The following is a 12,135-nucleotide window of genomic DNA, read 5'->3' as shown; positions in this document are numbered from 1 at the left end:
TAGCACAGCGCCTGACTAAGATATGCACCAGTTCTTCTTGCTTTCTCCTCAATCGGTGGGTGTTGTAACTTGCTGATATTGTCAGATTTTTATTGCCACCGCTGAAGCTGTCTGGCTACATTCTCTCCCTTATTTGCAGCACTTAACACAAGCTTGTTGGGATAGTTCAATAAACTTGTCTTGTATTATTTTTCACATAACCTATTTAAATGAACCCATATGGTGGCAAAGTTAAGGCTTAGTAATCACTACAAGTTCCAGATGGAATTTTAGATAAGCTGAATTCAAATGCATATTTGTTTCCAGACAGAAGCACGGCTCCTGATAGAGTTCTGTTGACCAAAACACACGGAAATCCACTACCTTCAGAAGATTTACTTGCATTAGTATGGAACTTCTAAAAGTGCCATCACTCCCCCTCATTCATTCCAGACTCATAACATTAACACACGGAGGAATACTATGCACATACATTTCGGGAGCAATGGCCACCTACTGATGAGTCTGAACAATGAAGCATGTAAAAGCATCATTCAAGACTCACCTAGCTTGCTCGCTGGCCGCTACTACACGGAAACGCCACACCCGGGACGCAAACCGGACCTCGCCTTTCTCCTCCATCTGGGCAACCTGCGTTGCCATGGTGAAGTGGTGAGCCGTCCACGCTGCCGCTGGGGCCTGGGGCGGACCGGAGACTTCCTTGTCCTCTTGTCCCGGGCGCAACTCCTGAATCTGACTGCTACCGTTGGCGACGTTGGACGCACTGACTATGGCTTTGTCAGACTGGGAGTAGACCGGCGGACGGGACTTTGTCGGCGGCGGGGATGGACGGAGCCGCGACTCCGGTAGTACGGTAGGTAGTCAGCGTGAGGTGGGATGGTCCCGTCTATGATTCGTGGATGGGACGACTCTATTTTTTTTTTCTGGTTGAGTGGATACGGATCAACCCGTTTTATCTTTGGTTTGGAGACACGAAGAGAGGGTTTGGTTGGCTTTTTATTTTCTAAATTTAGTTCATTTAGTCTCCATTTAGTCATTTTTATTAAATATTTTGATTAAATGGAATTAAATTATTTTTAGTCAACTAGTCACTTAAATATTGTTAAATGGGACTAAACTTTATCTTTTAATCCGGCTGTCTCATTTTTTAATCACTTTGGATAAACATCTTAACTAAAAAGGCACTAAAATGTCTTTTTTTAGTCCACGAAATCAAATAGGAGTGACTAAAATCTAGGGTGGTGCAAACCAAAGATGCCATAAAAGTGGGATAAGTGAATGACAAGTGGAGCCCATTTGTCATTTTTTTTATTTTTTGTTTTTTTTTCTCTCGTTATCCCTTCCGTCCCTTACTCCTCCGCGCGACCGCACAGCAGCCCGCCGCGCGGCTCGCAGCAGGGTTGCCGCGCGCCTCCTCCGCCAGAGCCCAGACGTGCGCTGCCCCGGGCTTCCTCCGCGCCTCGGCCGGTGGGGTTGGAGCTCTCGCGGCGACGGTAGGACCGGCCCCAGAGCTCGCGCCGAGGACCTTCTCGTGGTTCGCCTGGGGCGGAGCTCGCTGGGGCCGGGCACGACGGCGCCAGGGGTGGATCTCGCCGGGGCTGGGCACAATGGCGCTAGGGGCGAAGCCCGTGCTCCAATGGTCGCTCGCCGGGGCCAGGCACGACGGCGCCAGGGGCGGAGCTCGTGCCCCCATGGCCGCGCACCGCTTCTTCCTCGACTCCAGCAACTCCGGTGAGTCCCTGCTTCGTCCTTCTTCCTCAACTGCGGCAAGCTCCCACTCCAATCCTCAATTCTTCTCAAGCGCGTGTGCGGCTCGTCACACCGAGGACTACCCCTGTCCATTGTTGAGCCCGGATCTTGAGCGAGCATTCGCTTGTGGGACGTCCTCGCCCCCGGTTACCTCCAAACCAAACGGCGCTCGTCCGGGTCCATCCCGTCTCTCCCTCCTCGTTCTCTCATCCAAACGCTACCTAAGATCCTCAGAGGGAAATCGGCTCCAAGTCTTGGGCCACGAAAGCCGAGAAGTTGGGCCTGGGCTGTGAGATCCGGCCTCTCTCTTTTAGATGGCCTCCGATGTTACTAGTAGTTGACTGGATGGGCCTCAACATGGCTCCTTTGTGTTGCGGCTGTGCTCCAGCTCCAAAGCGTGTCTTTCCGGCGAAGGGTTTTCTCGAAGCGCGGACAGAGATGGCGGCGGCGACGGCAGGGTCGGCACCGGCGAAGGAGGTGGTGGAGAAGAAGGTGGAGTTCATGAAGGAGGTATTTTCGACCTCCCAATGCTTTCACACCTCTATCGGTGTTTCGTGTAGTTCTCGTCGCGAGCTTCCTGTTATCGTTCTCCGAATTCGGCGGGTGAGAGCAGAACTAAAATAATCTGCCGCTTGGATTTGGTTTGGTGTTCCGCAGATACGGGCGCACGAGGTGGCGACCGCGGAGCTAGGCAACCTGAATCCCTCCCGGGTCAGCCTCTTCCCCTGTGTCTCCCTCCCTTGCTTGCGATTTATGTCAGGTGCTGTGAGATGGTGGTACCCATTACCAATGGCAACTACTAATACTATGTTGTTGGCCAGTGATAAACTGATGCTACATTTTTACATCACCTTATTTCTGTACATTGGTAATCAGATGACAATTGGCAGAAGTTTTGATTATCCAGTTTGAGAGCAAGAGCATGGATGTTACTGGATCAAACTTTCAGTAGCTTGCTTTGTCACGAACTCACAACTTGTCCATCTTACTCACAGTCACAGTTTCTTGGTTTGCATTAGGCGGTGTACCAGAAAGCTGGCAACATCTTCTTTCGCAAGAGCGTCAAATCGGTGGTCACAACGGAGCAGAGTATGCTGAACTGCCCATCACCGCTAGTGCATTGCATCTTTCTCCAGTAACTCTCTCCTTAGCTTGCGTTGTCTAACATTACTCTGGTTTTACGATTTGCTATGGGTTACAGAGCAACTTGACCAAGCCAAGGCTCGGCTGAACAAGCTGAACCAAGCCTAATGCGGCAGCGACGCTGCAAATGTTGGCCCTCAACACAATCGATCATGCTGATTCAAATGAAAACGCTTCATATTCATCTTCGGTTGCTCATTAGTTCTGCAGTTGGACCTAATGCATGTGTAATTCTACATTTTTTTCTTGAGATGCAGGGCTGTTGTGCTCGTGAAACTAATTAGAGGCTAGATTTTACTTCCACAGTTCACTTGCTTTTGTGTATTGTGTGTGAGGCATTACAAGTTTGTTGGTCCTGAAACAGTGACAGGAACCAAATTCTGTGACCAATGTAAAGGTCTTGACCTGTACATGGCAGTTTGTTCGCAGGGTTTTAGCCCGCCTGGATACAATGCTTTCTTCGTGTCTAGGGTCTACTAAATTTCTCGCGTCCCTGGTGTTTATCGTATTATTTTGGTTCGTAGCTTGATAATGCAGCAGATGTAACCGGAACACATGTCTGATTCAGATTCTATTTAACTCAGCTTCGGCTATTTCAAGTGCATGTTCAGCTTCTTCTGGATCAATATCACAGTTTGTATGTCTATACTGAAACCACAAAAAAAAAAAAAAAAAATGGTGCACCGACAGCATGCAAAATGAAGGGAAGTCGATTGGGTATGAGTTTTTCTTTTTGACGATCATTGGAAGGTTCATCTTCAAGCTTTAGGGAAAATAACTCTAGAGTAGTAGGTAGCATATTACATTACGCTGGTGTTGACTGTCAGATTAAGATCTCTCAGAAGGAACAGCAGTTTAGCATTCGATTCCTGCTTTGATACTGACTGTAAGTCAGGAAAGAAATGGGATAGCGATATCGATAAACTCTCTTGATACTACATACTTCCCTACGCCCATGTATCATCGATGTTTCTCTGTGTCTGTACTCTACGGATGTCCAAACAACGACCACACCATAACGACATGAGGATTCAACTGTCCGATTGATGTGAAGAAGGCTATCTGCAAAGGAAAGGAAATACATCTTAGTACCAAAGGAACTTTGCCCCCTTCACAGCCAAATGGACAAGTGGTTATGTCATACAGGGAAAAAATAACAATAGGTTACACGCAAGCTTTAACAGTCATTAGGTAAATGTTGAACTTAGTATAAATAAACCTTTCAATTATTGGCCAATATAACTTTCATTGAACACTGCGAGATGAAATAGATCGTAAGTTTAACCAAAGTTCCAAAAAGCGGTATTAAGCGGCTGCTTAAGCGCGCTGAAGTGCTACGCGGGAGGAGGAGGTCGAGCTCGTCGGTCTCTTCCCCAAGTCCGATGTCTCTTCCCCAAGGTCGAGCTCAAGCCGCCCCCATCTCCGGTGTCGTCCTCTCGATTCTCTTCCCCACGCTCGGCAAGGTGAGCTCCTCTGCCTCTGCTTGACTTCTTCACTGTCTGCTCCTCTCTCCTCTGCTTCTCCGTTCTCCACTCTGGTTCTCCCTTCCCTTCTCCTCCCTCCCCCTCCTTTGAGTCCTAATGTGTGCTACACTGCTACTGCTAGGCTCCAGTTCCATATAGGTGTGCGCATGTGCAGTCTTGGATTGCTAGATTAGTTTATGCCTAACTCCTTCCCTGCTTTTGTTGTACAGATTAGTAGAATACAGATTTCTTGTTTTGTTTTGTGCTTTTAGATTTCCTGTTGTGTTGTGCAGCACTACAGATTAGTGATTAGTTAGTCTATGCCTAATTCCTTTGCTTCTTGTCTTGTCTAGATTAATATCCTTGTCTAGATTAATAGAATACTAATTAAGTAATTATAGGACGGAGGTTGCTGGGACACAAGCAGTAGGAGAACCCCAGTCAGCAGTGGAGGAAACTTTCTCTCTCAAGAGGAAGTCAGATGATGTAGGATGGGAATATGGGTATCTATATGATCCTATGAATCTTAACAAGTTGAAGTGCAAGCTATGTAAACATGTCAGTAGGGATGAAAACGGTACTATTATTTTCCGACCGTATTCGAAACCGAATTCGTTTAGAGAAGTTGAGATCTGTCCGTATCCGAGTCCGGATATCCAACATCCGATACCGTATCCGTATCCGAATACTCAAATCGCATATTTATGATGTCGATATCCAATCGTATCCTATCCGACATAGTTGACATTATCCGTATTCGAATCCGAATCCGGACAGAAATATGAAAACAAATGTAATATCGGTGATATCCGTCTGTATCCTATCCGTTTTCATCCCTACATGTGAGCATGGGGGGGGGGGGGGGGGGGGGGGGGGGGTTCGTATGAAGCAACACATAGCAGGTGTTGGGAATTCTGTGGCTAAATGTGAAAAGAGCACAGAAGAAGATAAAGCAAAGTGTAAGAAAGCACTAGATGCAGCAGCAAATAAGAGGAAAGAAAAGGCTATTCGTGAGCTCAATCTTAGAGAAGAAGTGTCTGTTTCTCGAGTTTCAGGAGAAGGAGAGAAAGAAGGATCCTGTCTTGGCAGCTTAGAGCCTCACAAGTTAGGTCCCATTGATAAGTGGACAAGGCCAATTGATCCTAAATCAACACAAGCTGAAGCCTTGAAGCAACAAAAGATAAACAAGGAACTTTGGAAACAGAGAACACATGAGGTGCAGCAGTATGTTGCAAGATGGATGTATACACATGGTAATTCACTAATCACCTCCCTTGCATATACTATTCCAGTATTCTTCATGTACATTATTGTTTGAAAATACACATGGTAATTAACTAGTATTCTTTTCTCTATTTCACAGCCATACCATTTAATGCTATTGACAATGATGAGTTTGTACAAATGTGTGAAGCAATTGGTCAATTTGGTGTTGGATTTGAACCTCCTTCTCAAGATCATTTAAGGGGGGTTTTGTTGAATGAGGAATATGCAAGAACCAAGAGTTTGCTGCAGGAACGTGATGCTGAAAAGGTGAAGAATGGATGCTCTATCATGACTGATGCCTGGTCTGATAAGAAGAGGAGAAGCATAATGAACTTGTGCACGAATTGTGCTGATGGAACAAGTTTTATCAGCTCAAAGGAGATGTCAGATGTGTCACACACAAGTGAAGTCATCTTTGAACTAGTGAACAAAGCAATTGAAGAAATTGGCCCTGATGATGTAGTGCAAGTAGTGACTGACAATGCTTCTAATAACATGGGAGCCAAGAAGTTGTTGCATGAGAAGAGACCAAACATATTTTGGACCTCATGTGCAACTCACACAATCAACTTGATGCTGCAAGGAATTGGCAGCCAAAAGAGGTTCCAGAAGGTAATTGACCAAGCAAAGGCATTCACTACCTTTGTGTATGGACACACAAGAACCTTGGAGTGCATGAGACACTTCACAGAGCGTAGAGATATAGTCAGGCCGGGAGTAACAAGATTTGCTTCAGCATTTCTTACTTTGGAAAGCATTCTAGAGAAGAAAGATCAGCTAAGAAAGATGGTGGTTCATAGCAAGTGGGATGGACTGAGGGAAGTGTCATCCAAAAAAGGAAAGGCTGCAACAGCAACAATGATGAATCCAGAATTTTGGAAAGAAGTCAAGATGTGCTTGAAAGTTTTTGAACCTCTAGTAAAAGTTCTTTGTTTGGTTGATGGGGATGTGAAACCATCTATGGGTTTCTTGTATGGAGAATTATTGAAGGCAAAGAGAGAGATCAAGCAAGTTTATGGCAATGTGGAGTCTCGCTACAAAGATGTCATGGCTATTATTGATAAGAAGATGGAAGGCCGGCTTAATTCCGCTTTGCACCTGAGTGCATACTTGCTGAATCCTCATTACAGTTATGCTGATGCTTCAATATTTGATGATGGCACTATAATAGAAGGGTTTATTAGTTGTGTGGAGACTTTCTATCATGATGATGATGACAAGCAAGATCAGGCTGTAAATGTTGAACTGAGGAAATTTCAGAATAGAGAAGGTTCCTTTGCGAAGAAGCTTGCTAGGACTTATCAAAACTTTTACTTTAACCCAGGTAACAAGTTCTGTACAGAACACCCTGAAATATTTATGTTCCTGCATTTTTTATTTATTTCAGCAAAACTTAGTTCTCTTAGTGTTTGTTTCAGCATCTTGGTGGAAACTCTATGGAAATGAAACACCTGTTCTACAAAGGATGGCTATGAGAATTCTTTCACTAACTTCAAGCTCCTCAGGCTGAGAAAGAAACTGGAGTGTTTTCGATTTGGTCAGTAACCTGTAATCTCAAGTCTGAATATTCAGTTTATTCTCAACCTGATTTGCTTATGTTCTTAATTCTTATGTTTATTTGTAGGTACATACTAAGAAAAGAAATAGGCTAACTACAGCCCGCCTAAACTCTCTTGTCTTCATACAATTCAATTCCAAACTCATGAGCAGGAGACAACAGATTAAGTCAAAGAGGATGATGATGATGAAGAAATGCCCGGTACAGGGATATGTTGGACTGTTATTGGAGAAGCAATGGGAGCAAGTGAACAACTAGAGCTGAGTCGAAGTTCAAGAAAAAGAGAGCTCTATGCAGTAGAGGAATTTGATTCTGAAGAAGAGGAATTTGACAATGAGGATGGGCTGGATGGCATGGATGAAGATGAATGAGTCAGCTGGAATGATGGCATCTTTTGTTATGTCTATCTATGCATTGCCATCATTGATGTTTTATCAATTTATCAGTTGTGTTGTACTGTCATGCTCATGAGTGGGCTGCAATGATGTATCTTTTAATTTGGAACTAAGTAGGACCTGAAACTATGGTTTATGAACTTCCGATGCAATGTTATGTTCTTATGAACTAAGTAGTAGTGTTCTTGCCATTACTATTCGCCTTATCTGTTTATAAACATTTAATCATGAGGTATATTTTTTGTTTTATGAACCTAATCAACATTTGATGTTTCCCATACCTGTGACTGTTAGGAACATTACAACATGAAACCAACAATTTCTGAGCTGTACCTGTACAAGTCCAACAATTGCTCAGCTCTACAAGTCTAGGAATAAGATCAAATAAGGTATGTTTTTATTTATACTTCTCAAGTTCACAGCCTATTACATGAATCTGATTTGCTACAGTACAAAACACTTAAGCGACGCTTTGTACGCTTAAGCCTGCTTAAGCTCTAAGCGGCGGGTCACCGCTCGCTTAGCGCTTAGCGCTTTTTTGAACTTTGAGTTTAACGGTGTTCACTGCACAGGCTAATTGAAAATATTTCACAGCCAACCAAGTCAAAGTTGCACTGTATTTCCAAAACTACTTATAGCAACAATAGTGATGCCTAAAGATTAACTACCAATGTGTTAACAGAAGTTATTGCAAGGTATTTGCATTCCTGACTTGCTCATTAAGCACATAGGAAATGATATCAAAGCATAAAAAGTTTACAAAAGGGAAGATATTAGACGACACTTCAGTGACATTTTAGTATCAATCATAAAGATAAAGGCGTCCTCATAGTAAAAAAGGTTACATTAAACTAGAGATAGGGATAAATCAATCATCAGTTCATCAGAGGGTAAGAAGTGGTGCTTACTCAAAAGTGTAGTGAATAGAACTTGTACTTGGTAACTAAACTGGCATTGAGATATTATAATGGGTACACAGACCATCAATAGCTTTCTCCACAGATTTTGTCATCTCAGGGATAGTCACCTTCCACACTAATTATTAGAGACAAATGAGAATGGAGAAGACCAACATAATGTATGAGTTGAGATATGCTAATAACATACAGAAATTACTAAATTAGTAACAGTTAATAAAGACAACATTTATGCAACACAATTTAGGATCAACCTAATCATGAATGTTAAAACCAGAGGAACAGAACATGGCCATAGATATGTCCTGCTTTCCACTTATCATTATTTAGCTATGACCATATTCTGCAATCTGATGTGGTCGTATCAGTCAACTCTAGAAGCAAGAGAGTGGTGTTAAGTCAAAGAGAGAGAACATAAACTTTTAAAGTATAGTATGTGCATAATACCACGAGTTGTGGATGCCTGTGCCTCTGCGATGATCTGCTTGTACTTTGCCTGAAAACGACAAAGAAACATTAGAATACAAAAAAGAAAAAGAATAGAAAATTTCCAGATGCTGATAGGTCTACAAAATTTGTACCCTGGCAATCTCAGAACTTTCTTTCATATTATCAGATATTTTCTTGTGTTCCTTGTCAACTTCATCTGCTAGTTGCTGACAAGCTTGGTTTTGGGTCTGAAAAGAAAATTAGGATCTTACATATGTTAGAGCAAACAGAACACCAGAAGCAAATAAAATGCATTATCTGTGGATTAACTAGACTGCGTGCGCATCAAAGTGTGGGTTAACATTTTGGTGTGGAAAATGCACTAAAAGGGCGTACCCAGTGCAGAGAGCTCCCGCTCTGTGCGGGGTCTGGGGAAGGATGTCAGTGGCAAGCCTTACCCTCGCCTGTGCAATGCGAGGAGACCGCGACTCGAACCCGGGACCTTCCGGTCACAGGTGGTAAGACTCTACCGCTTGCACCAGGCCCGCCCTTCTGGTGTGGAAAATGCACTATTAATACAAAATTTGCATGGAAAAGCTCACCATGCCATCTGAGCAAATATTTACCTACATATATGAACTACAAACAAGGAGAGTGAATGAAATCTATTTGACCATGTTATGGTATCAATTGCAATTATAATTCCATGGATTTCCAAAGGCAGTATTGGTTAAATGCTCCGGGTAAACTAATTGCATTTTCTACTGACTGCAATGAATTAGCTAAAAAATATACATACTTTGGTATTGAGAAGTTTAGAATACAGATAAGCTTGCCTCATTCAGTGCCATTTCATGATACAACACTTAAACATAAATTCTTGCCAACAAAACCCGTGTATCACTATGTACACTAATGCCGCAAACCTCTAAAGGGAAGGGATCCAGATACACTACTTATTTCATGGATTTGTATCTTATCCACAAATGTTTACATCTATGATACAAAACATCATATATATCAACTATCTCCACCAGCAGATTATGCACATTGAGCATGTTTTAATTGTATATAAACTGACATAGTAACCTCGTAAACCAATTTCGGAAACTCAGATATAGTACTTCATATGTCAATTGTAGAAATCGGATATTATATATATAGTAATCTCATAGATCAGATGTTCAGCACAACAGAGAAAATTTCCGATATGCTAATTGCTTAATCTACAAATCTACAGAGACCATGACATCTGGAAATGACACGTTGGCCATTCATGCAACAATGGTTATCTCCAGTTCCTAATATCACACGCTAGCACTCTACAACATCAACCAACAATAGCACTTCGTGTTGGCAGGACCCGTCGAAGCAAACCACGAAGCTCGAAACCAAACCCCGATGCGACTGGGAGGGGAGCGGGGTACGGGAGAGGCTCGCGGCGGGCTCACCTTGATTCGCTTGGAGACACGGGAGAAGGACGCATCGAGGTCGGCGTGAGCGCGGGAATGGAGTGCGTCGAGTCGGCGCTTGAGGTTCTCCATCTGTGAGGCGACGACGGTCCTGAGGTCTCCGACGCTGGATACCCCCGTCGCCCCCACCGACGCAGGGTGGGGAGACGCGGCGGGGGAAGGTGTGGCGGCGCGGGGGCTGGCGACGAGGGGAGCGCGCGCGGCGAACTTGGCCCTGGCACTGGGCTTCGGTGGGGAGGCGGGGGAGCCCGGCGAGGAGAGGAAGCTGATGCTGAGGTCGGCGGGGGAGGACCCCGGCGACGACGACGCGGGTGAGGAGCCGACGACGCCGCGGACGGCGCGTTTGCGAGTACGCGGCGCAGGCGACGGCGATGGAGACGTGAGCGGGGAGAGGAAGGAGGGGTCCGGCTTGGGCTTGGGCTTGGGCTTGGCCCTGGACCTGAGCTTCGGCTTGGGCTTCGGCGGGGAGGCGGAGCCCGGCGAGGAGAGGAAGCTGATGTTGAGGTCGGCGGGGGAAGAACCCGGCGACGACGACACGGGGGAGGGGCCGCCGCCGCGGATGGCGCCCTTGCGTGTGCGTGTGCGGGTGCGGGTGCGCGGTGTGGCAGACGGCGACGCAAGCGGGGAGAGGAAGGAGGAGTCCGGCTTTGGCTTGGGGTTGCGCCTGGGCCTGGAGGTGGCCGCGGCGGGGGTCGCTCGTGGTCTCCCCATGGCTCCGCTGCCGCCGGTGGGGGCTTGGCCTCTCCGCTTCGCTTCGGCTCTCGAGGTTTGAACTGGCGGGCAGCACGGAACGGGAAGCCGGGGCGGGCACGGGGTGGGGCCGTAGGGGTTCTGAAGCTGTGAAACGGGGAGCCCGCACGCTTTTCTCAGGGGCCACATGTCATCGATACAGGCTCCAAAGTATACTGGCAGTAATCGCTGGTGTGGAATGTTATATTTAAATATTCTTAAATTAAATACAGATACAAAACAAATAATTCGGATTGGAACTTTTTTATTGATAGTTTTGATTAACTTTTTTATTGATACTAAGATGTCAAATAATTCGGATTCAAAAATTTTTATGGAGAGTTTTGAAAAACAATGTACTACTCCCTCCATATCAAATTATAGTCATTTCAACTTTTTTGAGAGTCAAAACATCTCAAGTTTGACCAAATTTATATAATAAAATAATAACATTTATATTACTAAATAAGTATCATTAGATTCTTCATTAACTATATTTTCATAGTTTACCTATTTGATGTCATGAATCTTTGTAATTTTCTTAATAATTTTGGTTAAATTTAAGATGCTCTCCAAGAAAGTTTGAATGACTTGTAATTTAGATGAAGAGAGTATATAGTATGGGCAGATCCAGCCAAAAATTGTAGATAAGATGTGCCAGAGATATGGGTCAGGGGTACCTGCACCGTCCGTATATATGAGCCCAACAGCCGTCAAGGAGGAGGCCCGTAAGGGCTGACGCGATCGACCAACGTGGAGATCAAGGCAAAAAGGTGGGTGTATTTGGATGATAGTTAGGATCAATCTGTTGCGCATATCGTGTAACAAACTAGGAATACAATCTATTAGCCCGATCACCCTCTCTGTAACCCTACCTCTCCTGCCTATATAAAGGAGGGTAGGGACCTTGGACATAGGATCCAATCTTCCATATATTCCATCTACCTCATAGCTAGGAGCAACAACCCCTATAATTAAGCATATGAATACAAGAGCAGCCGCACCACTGGAGTA

General features: G+C 44.7%; 3 protein-coding genes across 5 annotated transcripts; 2 read left to right on the top strand and 1 right to left on the bottom strand.

Annotated features, from left to right (window-relative positions):
* Positions 1-1,408: 1,408 nt before the first annotated feature.
* On the top strand, positions 1,409-3,210 carry LOC136551396 (uncharacterized). The gene is made up of 5 exons (XM_066542948.1): positions 1,409-1,731; positions 2,138-2,259; positions 2,407-2,460; positions 2,769-2,838; positions 2,951-3,210. The coding sequence occupies exons 1-5, from the start codon at positions 1,608-1,610 to the stop codon at positions 2,998-3,000; spliced, it is 420 nt and encodes a 139-aa protein (XP_066399045.1). The 5' UTR covers positions 1,409-1,607; the 3' UTR covers positions 3,001-3,210.
* Positions 3,211-3,586: 376 nt separating this feature from the next.
* On the bottom strand, positions 3,587-11,189 carry LOC136551395 (early nodulin-like protein 1). Of its 2 annotated transcripts, XR_010782549.1 has the most exons (6): positions 10,372-11,189; positions 9,073-9,168; positions 8,939-8,987; positions 8,483-8,609; positions 7,856-7,907; positions 3,587-3,954 (listed from the first exon to the last, which is right to left on the bottom strand). XR_010782549.1 is itself a non-coding variant. In XM_066542947.1 (5 exons), the coding sequence occupies exons 1-4, from the start codon at positions 11,101-11,103 to the stop codon at positions 8,518-8,520; spliced, it is 969 nt and encodes a 322-aa protein (XP_066399044.1). In that variant the 5' UTR covers positions 11,104-11,189; the 3' UTR covers positions 3,588-3,954; positions 8,483-8,517. The 2 variants fall into 2 exon arrangements, 1 of the variants encoding a protein (XP_066399044.1); XM_066542947.1 differs by lacking the exon at positions 7,856-7,907 and having other exon boundaries at positions 3,588-3,954.
* On the top strand, positions 5,232-7,819 carry LOC136551394 (uncharacterized). 2 transcript variants are annotated; one of them, XR_010782548.1, is made up of 3 exons: positions 5,232-5,608; positions 5,719-7,158; positions 7,246-7,819. XR_010782548.1 is itself a non-coding variant. In XM_066542946.1 (2 exons), the coding sequence occupies exons 1-2, from the start codon at positions 5,239-5,241 to the stop codon at positions 7,065-7,067; spliced, it is 1,719 nt and encodes a 572-aa protein (XP_066399043.1). In that variant the 5' UTR covers positions 5,232-5,238; the 3' UTR covers positions 7,068-7,819. The 2 variants fall into 2 exon arrangements, 1 of the variants encoding a protein (XP_066399043.1); XM_066542946.1 differs by having other exon boundaries at positions 5,719-7,819.
* Positions 11,190-12,135: the final 946 nt, after the last annotated feature.

Source organism: Miscanthus floridulus, chromosome 4, assembly GCF_019320115.1.
Source record: "Miscanthus floridulus cultivar M001 chromosome 4, ASM1932011v1, whole genome shotgun sequence".
NCBI lineage: Eukaryota > Viridiplantae > Streptophyta > Magnoliopsida > Poales > Poaceae > Miscanthus > Miscanthus floridulus.
The sequence above is the reverse complement of the archived record's forward strand: the minus strand, read 5'-3'. Positions and strand labels throughout refer to the sequence as shown.